The sequence below is a fragment of the Quercus suber genome, unplaced genomic scaffold, assembly GCF_002906115.3.
Source record: "Quercus suber isolate HL8 unplaced genomic scaffold, Cork oak 2.0 scaffold_429, whole genome shotgun sequence".
NCBI classification, from domain to species: domain Eukaryota; kingdom Viridiplantae; phylum Streptophyta; class Magnoliopsida; order Fagales; family Fagaceae; genus Quercus; species Quercus suber.
Genome location: NW_027069880.1, coordinates 474,822 through 485,533, shown reverse-complemented (window position 1 = coordinate 485,533; position 10,712 = coordinate 474,822). Strand labels below are relative to the sequence as shown.

Here is a 10,712-nt window from a genome sequence, read left to right as displayed (position 1 = left end):
TTAAAATTAATAACTATACAATAAAACGAAAAGAAAGGGAAGGTAAGTGGAGGAGACTGGAGAGTGAGTAAATACCTAAACACTTCAAGACTTTGATCGCAATGGGTTTGGTCCTGCCCAACTCTCAATGTTCCCTTGAAACAATTTTTACCAAGCCCACTAGAACATCAATAATGAAAAACACTACCAAAGTTCTAATCTCATTATTAATGGTTCCTTTCATGTCTCTAGCGTATTTTTAAAAAGCGGGACAATGATGTCAATGACCCAAATCAGATGATTTCTGTGTTGTCGGTAGCAACTGCTAAACGGCCTATGCATGTTAACAAAGTAATTTCTTTGTTTTAATTCAGGACTGCTTTTGGAAGCGCATTATCAATTTATTAATACTAAATCATAGAAAATTAGATCAATTAAAGATCCCATGGATTTTATATTTTGGAGGTATTTGAATCATTAACGCACTACAAGGTATGAGCACATCATTTACTAAAGTTGCAAGCTTACTTTTGATAAATTAGGTTTGTGATTCTATACTTTAAATATATTTTAAATATAATATATTTTTCAATTATAAATTATTTTTCATATATTTTCAAATATTTTTTTAATTATAAATTTCTATTAGAAAATATCCATCTAAATATTAAAACTTAAAAATAGATGAAAAGAAAACTAGAAAAACAAATTAAATCTAAAAAGGCACCTATGGATAAATTTGTTACTAATATTAAACTAATAACACAGAAGATATGGGTGAAACTTTAACAAATTAACAAAAAAAATCCACTGGAAAGAGTTAGAAAGTAATAAATATATATAAAAATTATTATTTAATTATATTAATTAAAGTTTCACTTAAAGTTTTCGCCTTAGGTTCCAAAATTAGTTAAGCCGTACCACAACTCCTAGTCCTACAAATGAAACTTCGGAAAAAATTGCAGCAACAAAATTTGCCTTATAAGATCTAACTAAAGGTGGAGACCAACGAGTAGGACTCTTACATGGGTCTGGGCTACTTGCTTTTTTCAATGAAATAATTATCTCCTTTGCCGTAATGCTTGTTGAATAACATAACAAAAATTATAATTCAATAATTCCTATATTTTGATTAGAGTAACTATATATCTATTTGATTTAAACGAAAATACTATTTTGGTTCTTACATTTTGGAGTCACTATCAATTTTGGCAGCAATTAATTTAGTTCATGTGATTTTCAAGTTATAGTCAATTTGATTCTTACCGTTAACTTATTAACATAAAATATTTATATAACTAGTGGTGTGCATAGCTAGCACACTTGAAGCGTATGTAGGGTATAGAATAATATTAAAAAAATGTAATTGTCATATAAAAATGCCACAGCAATTTATTAAATAAAAAACCACATAAAAAAAATTAAAGAACAAAAACAAAATTTTGAACTGATGAAATTACGAAAAAAAGTAAAATTAATTTTTAAAAAAACTCAAAATTCCCCATTTATTTTTCTTTTATTTTCTTTCAATCCAAACACTAAGAATAAAAATACACTGTTCACCCCCCAAAAAGAAAAAAATCGCTGTGTTTACTTACATCAAAGATTAGATGATCGCCAGGAAATTATTAGTGGAGAATACAGTCTAACCACACTGGCATGGACGATGGATTCTTTATGACTCGATTTAGAAGTCAATTACATTAATGGTTTCTTTCATGTCTCTAGCGTATTCATCATTTTGCAGTTCCTATGAATTTCTTTTTGGTAGTCTTGCTGCCTTGATTTCTTAGTTCTTGTAACTTGGTTCAGTAAAGAATATAAGCCTATCTAACTATATAAATTATTTACTTGCAGGTTACTCTGAAAACACAACAATACCAAAGTTAAAATAAGAAAAGCAGGACAATGAATCAATGACCCAAATCTGATGATTTCTTTGTTGTCGGTGGCGTCTGCTCAACGGCCTATGCATGTTAACAAAGTAATTTCTTTGTTTGTTCGCTTTCACTTTTTATTTTTTTAGACAGGACTGCTTTTGGAAGCGCATTATCAATTTATTAAATACTAAATCATAGAAAAATTGATCAATTAAAGATCCCACGAATTTTATATTTTTGGAGGTATTTGACGAACAGCATTAGCGCATTACAAGGTACGCAAATGATTTTTTGTCATAACTAACTGAAACAGCTCAACTAGTAAAGTTTTTGGTGTTTGAATAAGAAATTTTGGGTTCAATCTCTACCTGTACCAAAAACTGATTGGTGTTTTCGTTTGATGATAAAGAGCATCACCAAGAGCGGACGCCATAGGTTACTTTGTTGTCGATAGCGTCTGCTCAACGGCCTATGCACGTTAACAAAGTAATTTCTTTGTTTGTTCGCTTTCACTTTTTTATTTTTTTTTATTTTATAAGACAGAACTGCTTTTGGAAGCGCATTATCAATATATATATATATATATATAAGAAAAATTTATTACCTTCTACATATATGCTTTGATATTTAGCACTCATATTTCTACAATATATATATATATATATATATATAATTTTATAAATATAATAAATTTTAACTTATGACGATCGTTACAAGATGGTTGCTCTTTATAATTTGGCCAAGACATGAATTGATTTTTAGTGTTAGCAAATATTTTAGTTGACAACAAAAAATTTTTCTAGTTGTGTTAACTAGAATCAATTGCAACATATAGCTTTTAAGCATATCCTAATAAATTGTAATATTACAGTCGCTAATATGCTAAATTTGTATCGTAATATAATTTGGATATTATTATTTTCACACAAACGTTATTATTGATATTATTAATTTTTTTTGTGTACAAACAATTTGTTTGAAAAAATTTTGATATTACCTTTTTTTCTTGGGACAAAAGTTATTACATCAATATTTACCAATTTTCGTTTAGAATAAAAGCACATATACTTACAATTAAATTTATAAAATCGTTATAAATAAAAGTATGGTGTATCACATGGGCCGATAAAGACTAGTCAAATTATAAAAGAGAAGCAAAAGAATATTGATATAAATAAAAATACTGTTCATTACATTGATTATTATTGATTACATGATAGTTATGTTCAAAGTCAAATAAATAAATTAAAGCTTTTGAATGGAGTTTGTGATGTGACTTTGTATTAAAATTTTTTATTTTTTATTTTTTTTTTAAAGTCAAATAATAAGAAGAAAAGTAGCTCTGCACCTAACCCAGGGAAAGGGTTTCTTCCACGAAAGAGGCAAATTGTTGATGACACAAATCAGACGCTAGTGTTGAGTCTGTTGACGGGAAGAACGTACGTTATCAATTTATTGCGACTGAAATTTAGAAAAAATTAAGAAAAGGAAGCTACTTCTACTACTTATTTGAGTAGAATTTTTGAGGTACTAGACTAAATTAGCATTATGGTATTACGAGTGTGGAGAACCTAAACTTAACCGAGCCTAAATTTATACTTACAGAGATAAGTACAATTTACGTCCACTCATATATAATACAAACTTTTGTCTCTAGCTCTACCTCAAGCTAATATTTCACCAGCTTTCTTTCCTGCTTGCCCAAACCAATGAAGCTTCAGAACCCCAATTTTCCTACATTATGCTCTATATTCCTTCACAGGATTCTACTCTTTAATGTAACCCTTCTATGCTTGCAACCTACCCCTTCTTCTGCCACTCCAACAAATGAGACTGATCGTTTGGCTTTGCTCAGATTTAAAGAATCCATCAATGACCCATATGGAATCTTGAACTCATGGAATCATTCTATCCAGTACTGCAACTGGTATGGGATTACATGTGGCCACCGGCATCAACGAGTGACGGCCTTGGAACTAGAAGGCCATAAATTGCATGGAACCATTACACCTTACATTGGCAATCTCACCTTTCTCAAGGCTATCAACCTCAAAAACAACAGTTTCTATGGTAAAATTCCAAAGGAAGTTGGTCATTTGATCCGATTGCAACACCTAAATCTTTCAAATAACACGTTTGGAGGAGAAATTCTAGCCAGCTTGACCAACTGCTCCGAACTAAGGATGACGGACCTAAGGTGGAACAATATTATTGGGAAAATCCCCATGGAGCTTGGCACTTTGTCAAAGCTTTTCTCTTTTAAGGCTTCTACAAACAATTTGACAGAAGGAATCCCACCTTCCTTGGGAAATCTTTCATCACTTGTGCATTTTTCGGTATCATCTAATAATTTAGAGGGAAATATTCCAGAAAGTATATGCCATTTGAAAAGCTTATCATTTTTCTCAGTTGCAGTCAATAAACTGAACGGTATGATTTCTTCCCTTTTCTACAATATATCATCTATCAGTGTGTTAGGATTTACAGATAACCAACTTAGTGGTAGTCTTCCAGCAAACATAGGCCTCACTTTACCTAATCTTCAAGTATTTGACATAGGTCTTAATGAATTCTTTGGAACAATCCCTAGTTCTTTATGCAATGCATCTCGGCTTCAAATACTTGATCTAGGTGATAACAACTTTGCGGGATCAGTTCCAACTAATCTTGGAAATCTACTACATCTTGAATGGCTAAATATAGGTCCTAATAAACTAGGAAGAGACTTAGACTTCTTAACATCTCTAAGAAATTGTAGCAAATTGGGATCGCTGGATTTTACTTCAAACCAATTCAAAGATGTTTTGCCCAACTCTATTGGCAACTTGTCAACACAGCTTTATGGATTATATTTTGGACACAATCAAATATCAGGGATGATTCCTGCAATATTGCACAATCTTATCAACTTATTTATCTTGGGCATGGAAGGGAATCTTTTAACAAGTGTGATACCTACTTATTTTGGGGAGTTTCAGAAGATGCAAAGAATTAATTTAGAGGGAAACAGATTGTCAGGACAAATCCTAAGCTCCTTAGGAAACCTCACTAAATTGGGTGAACTCCTTTTGAATGACAACAATTTAGAAGGAAGAATACCTCAAAGTATTGGTAATTGCCAAAGTTTGCAACTGTTGGATATTTCACAAAATTACCTTAGTGGAGTCATACCTCATCAAGTTTTTGGTCTTTCCTTGCTATTACTCAATTTATCATACAACTCATTAAGTGGAAACTTACCAACTGAAGTAGGCAATTTGAAAAATATGTATTTACTGCATGTCTCTGAAAACAATTTGTCTGGGGAAATTCCTTTGACAATTGGAAGTTGCTTAAACTTAAATAAGCTATACCTACAAGGGAATTCTTTAAAGGGGACCATACCATCATCCATGGCTTCTTTGAAAAGCCTTGAATATTTAGATGTTTCACGAAACAACTTATCAGGGTCGATTCCAAAGGGTCTAGAGAAGCTTTCATTCCTAAAATATTTGAACATTTCATTCAATGATATTCAAGGTGAGCTACCAACAGAAGGAGTTTTTAGAAATGTAAATGCAATATCAATAATTGGAAACAATAAGCTTTGTGGGGGTATTCCACAATTTCAACTACCAACATGCTTCAAAGCTATGAGATCAAGAAAGTCCCTTGCTTCTAGATTAACAATCATAATTGTTTGTGTTGTTACATGTATTCTTCTAGTTTCATCCTTTCTTGTTCTTTATTGGAGGAAAAAATCAAAAAAGAAACCATCGTCAATGGTCTCAAATATTGATCTCCTTCCAACAATTTCGTACAGAATGCTCCATCAAGCGACTAATGGATTTTCTCTCAACAATTTGATTGGATCTAGTAGTTTTGGAGTAGTTTATAAAGGAGTTCTTGAGCAAGATGAAAGATTAGTGGCTGTGAAGGTCCTGAACCTTCAAAAGAAAGGAGCTTCCAAGAGTTTTATAGCAGAATGCAATGTGTTAAGAAATGTTCGGCATCGAAATCTTGTAAAGATCTTAACATGTTGCTCCAGTATAAATTATAATGGTGATGAATTCAAAGCTCTAGTGTTTGAATTCATGACTAATGGGAACTTAGATATGTGGCTACATCCAATGGTAGATAGTGAAAATCAATCAAAAAATTTGAGCTTTCTTCAAAGACTTACTATTGCAATGGATGTGGCTTCAGCATTAAATTATCTTCACAATCATTGTGAGCAAAAAATCATTCATTGTGATTTAAAGCCAAGTAATATTCTTCTTGATAATGAGATGATTGCTCATGTAAGTGATTTTGGTTTAGCAAGGCTCCTCACAACTACTAATGATTCTTCCCAAAAGCATACAAGTACAATCGGGTTAAAGGGATCTATTGGCTATATTGCTCCAGGTATTAACTTTCTCGTTTAGTTTTAAATTCATAACTGTTCAAACATACTGCTTTTTTTTTTTGGTCACTTTATCAAAAGATAGGATTTAACTCCATGAATTTTCAAGCACATAGTCTTTCCAATACTCGTACCATTTAAACAAAAACTCTCTTGCTTAGTATTTCTAGGTCTCTTAGAACACATACTCACGTGGATAAACACACAAGCACATAATTAATTTTATATTTTTCATAAAATTGAAAATTTTGAAGTAAAAATAAGATTTAAATATGACTTAAACTCTGAGAAACGCCTAAGTTGATTTGCTGATGGACTTTTCAATTTGCAATCCTTTGACTAAGCTTCATATCTTCTTTCTACCCATATATTTCTTAAATCAAAATGAAGCAGCAAGGAAAAAAAGAAGTAATTTTTGGTAAAGCTACGAATAACTTCCTTCCCTTTTAGAAGTAATAACATTTGTCATATTACCTTTGAATATAGATTTGTTCTATGTTCTTGACTTTGCATTTTGTAGACCTTCAATCCATATTTTCACTACATATATAGAATTGCTAAATTTTTTTACATTTTATGAGTTGTAGAGTATGGAATTGGTGGCGAGGCATCAGCTGAAGGGGATGTATATAGCTTTGGAGTCCTTGTATTGGAAATGTTCACTGGAAGGAGGCCCACTAATGATATGTTTAGAGATGGTTTGAATCTCCATAACTTTGTTAAGATGGCACTACCAAAAAGACTTGTTCAAATTGTCGACCCACTGCTTTTACCAAGAGAAGCTATAGAAATGGGAGCAGCAACTGCAACAATAATGGCAAAAGAAGAAGCTGATAACAATGATGACGATGCCAATGAAATTGAAGTAGAAGAAGTTGATAACAATGAGGAGTTTAAGCAAATTGATGCCAACATGCAAAAGTTCTTACTTTCAATCTTTAACATTGGAATTTTATGTTCAATGGAATTCCCAAAAGAGAGAATGAGTATGGAAGAAGTCATTAAAGAACTACAATTGATAAAAAAGTACTTCAGTTAGTTTGGGGAACCTCAAAGGTAGACCAAGTAGATCCAAAGTCAAAGGTATTTAATTTTGATTAAAAGACTGTCCTAAGTAGTGTATCTTAGTCATTTGTTTATGGGTCCTGTTAACAGATACACTTAGAGTATTTATTAATAAAAATGTTTTAATATCACTTTCTTTTTTTTGGAGAGAGTTTTAATATCATTTTTATGGAGAATATAAAAAGTTGTAAAAAAAGTCAGTTGCTTTTTTTTTTTTTCCTTAAAATGTTTCTAAAAATATTTATTAAACTAATACTCTTAAGACATCCATTAACTTTTACTTTTGTTTATTTTCTTTAGTATATTTGCAAAAACTTCTTTAAAACATAAAGCATGCAAATTTTATGTTTACCTTTGTATTAAATTTTGAGTAGATGATCCTAGCTAATTGCACAATTTGATTTTCATTTCTTATTCATAATCAAAAGCTAGATTTTCCTCAAAAAGGAAAAGAAAAAAGAAAATCAAGAGCTAGATAGAATTTGCCACCTTGTAAATTTTTTATTTCCATTGATCCATGCAATAGTTATTGTTTTTGACTTTATCAAGGTATGGAATATGTTGAGCTAACAAACTTTTTTGTGAACTGCAGAAGCATGAAACTATTGAAAGAGATTAATTCTCTTTGATAATGCTAGGTTAATATCCGTTGCTGAAATTATCAGTGGATTGTTTCCTTTCTCTTCTGGCGAAGGAGTTGTCCTCATGTACATTGACTGGTTCTATTACTGCAATGTGTGTTTATGTGCTTGTACGAATAATCAATGCAATTCTTAAAAGCCTTTATGGGAAGGGAATGTATCAAAGATGCCGTGTAAGTTACGAACTTCAGATGTTTTTATGCTGCATTATTCTAGTGTTCAAACAGAAGTGGATCTTGTGTTTTTATTTTCATTTAAACTTAAAGCTTTAAACACAAACGAAATTAGAGAGTGGCTTAACAAAAATTCAAGGAAATCAATTCATCTTATGGTTTAGTTTAATTCAACTTAGGGTCATGATTCAAATTTTTTTCTTCAATTTAAATACATAAAAATCAACACACTGTATAATGCCAATTACTTAGATTTGTTTTCTGAATTTTTTTTTCTGCTCATCTTTTGACTTTCTTGAAAAATACATAAGAAATTTAGTATGATGAAAACCTTGAAAATTTTATTTACTGTCAGTATCATATATTTTGGTATATAAAGATCTCAAATCCCATTAATGTACACCTGTAATATCCCACCATATCATATATTTATATGAATTACTTTGGCTGCTGATTGAATGACTAGGTTGTGATTTATTCCAATAAATAGTACAAATAGTTAATTCAAATACAATAAATAACACCAAATCTGATAGTAACAATAAGCACTATAAAACAATGAAAACTCACACAGATTTGATGACAAAGTAGAAAACTACTCTGAGGGATCTAACTCCATAGAATATTCACTACAAAAAAAGAATTAAAAATATTCTACTTACAAAATCTTTGCAAATGTAGACTTTCAATTGTAACATCTGAAAATGTCCCATTTTGCCTTCACAGTGTAGGTCTTCAGTCTTATAACTCTAGAATTATTTTATAGAACTTTCTTTTTGAACGAACCCCATCACCAACACTAGAACTTCGGCACTCTAAGCCTAAGGAACCTCTTGAAGATTTGTGGCAGAAACTCACAAGTTTGAACGGGTACAAGGAAATCATATGGAAACACAAAATACACATAAACCAAAGTATCTATGCCCTGAATACTTCAACATGTTCTAGCTGCAGATGATACATTAACATTTAAAAGCAAAGGAGTGAGAAAATTGACCAGAAACTTCAAGTTCCCATACGATCATTTCCCTAGAGAAAATTCTTAAGATGGTTTGCAGATTCTTTCACAGTTTCTGCATTCTCTTGTGAGGAAAATCTGAGATTTATGTAGAATAATGACAAGCAGTCACATATACAAAACATGGTAATAATTCTCATCAATTTTTTTTTTTGATAATTTGTCTATGGTTTATTTTCTGATTAGTTTGGGACAATCTAATTAAACAAGCCTCTAAAACAGGTATCATACACCAAAAAGGAGCCCAAGCAGAGTAATGTGATTGTAAATATATATATATATATATATGAGGCATATTGCATCTGACCTAAAGAACTCCTACACAGGAGGCCCCTCAACCGGATGGCACATTTCTGACTCTTAACTACTACAATATATTTTTTGCATTGAAATGATAACCATAAATAATTGGTTCCTTTTTGTTGCAAAAAGACTACTCCATGTAAAATGGGCAGAGGAGTCTAGAGAATACAAAAGAACAAATTTATTTACAGAGTCAACGACTCTATAAAATAAGGAAGGGAACTGTGTTACGAGTGAATCCCCCTGCATAATTGGGTCTTGTTATATGCTAAACTCCAAACTTCACTCAAACAACAAACTGTATATAGTTGGTTCTTGTTTATATGGTTATAGTTTTTAGACTGATGTCTGATTTTATCACATAGTACATACATCTAATATTAATATAAACTCTTCTAGCTCTAGATAAACAACATACTTTAACATGCACATAGCTCATCAAAAATTGAAATAAACAAGCAAAACATATACTTGGTATTAAATTTTTACCATGATATAATGTACCTTCATAAAAATATCCTACCTATTTCTTTTGTTTTGTATTCCAACTCTGTCATAAACCATCCGTATGAACAATAATCCCTGCAGTGTTTTTATACGTTTGCTCACTTGGTGATTCAGCCAAACAAATTAGAGCCTAGAACTGAAGCAATTCATACCTGCATCAGGGGTTCCCATCTCAGACAAAATTACCCTAGCATTGCCTTCCTCGTCAAAGAGAAAATATGGTGGTTCTTTGAGATTACTAACCTGGTAGTGCTTGGATTTCATTCATGTGATATCTGTCATAAGATAAGAATAGTATGGGAGAAAGAGAGAAGGAAGGAGAGGCAGGTTTACTCTAGATTATAACATCTTGTGGCTGTAGAGAGTACAATAATCAATTTAAGTTTCAATTTATTTTATAAGACTTTAACCAAACAGTTAAAAGAACAATTATCCTTCATTGCCTAGAATTAAATCTTCAAGGATCCGGGTTCAAATAAATTTATTTTTAGAGAATTCCTAGTCTAATTTACTTCCAAGGGAACTAGAAAATATTTTCATGGGTGCTTCCTTGCAAAATAGGATCGACTAGGGCATGAGATTATAGAAAATATATACTGAATGTGATAACAAGACATGCACAGGTAAAAATGAGAACAAAATCCCAAAAGCAATGGCCAGGATTTGTAAAGCAAACAATTCTACCTCACTAACTATCATTTAAATATATTTAAGAATATTCCTAAAGATATTATCTTCATTAGCTACTCTTCTTTTTTTTTT

At 31.3% G+C, this 10,712-nt stretch overlaps 1 protein-coding gene across 1 annotated transcript; it reads left to right on the top strand.

Annotated features, from left to right (window-relative positions):
• The first annotated feature begins 3,552 nt into the window (after window positions 1-3,552).
• LOC111991166 (putative receptor-like protein kinase At3g47110) lies at window positions 3,553-8,199 on the top strand. The gene is made up of 3 exons (XM_024022949.2): window positions 3,553-6,245; window positions 6,831-7,326; window positions 7,901-8,199. The coding sequence occupies exons 1-2, from the start codon at window positions 3,569-3,571 to the stop codon at window positions 7,280-7,282; spliced, it is 3,129 nt and encodes a 1,042-aa protein (XP_023878717.1). The 5' UTR covers window positions 3,553-3,568; the 3' UTR covers window positions 7,283-7,326; window positions 7,901-8,199.
• Window positions 8,200-10,712: the final 2,513 nt, after the last annotated feature.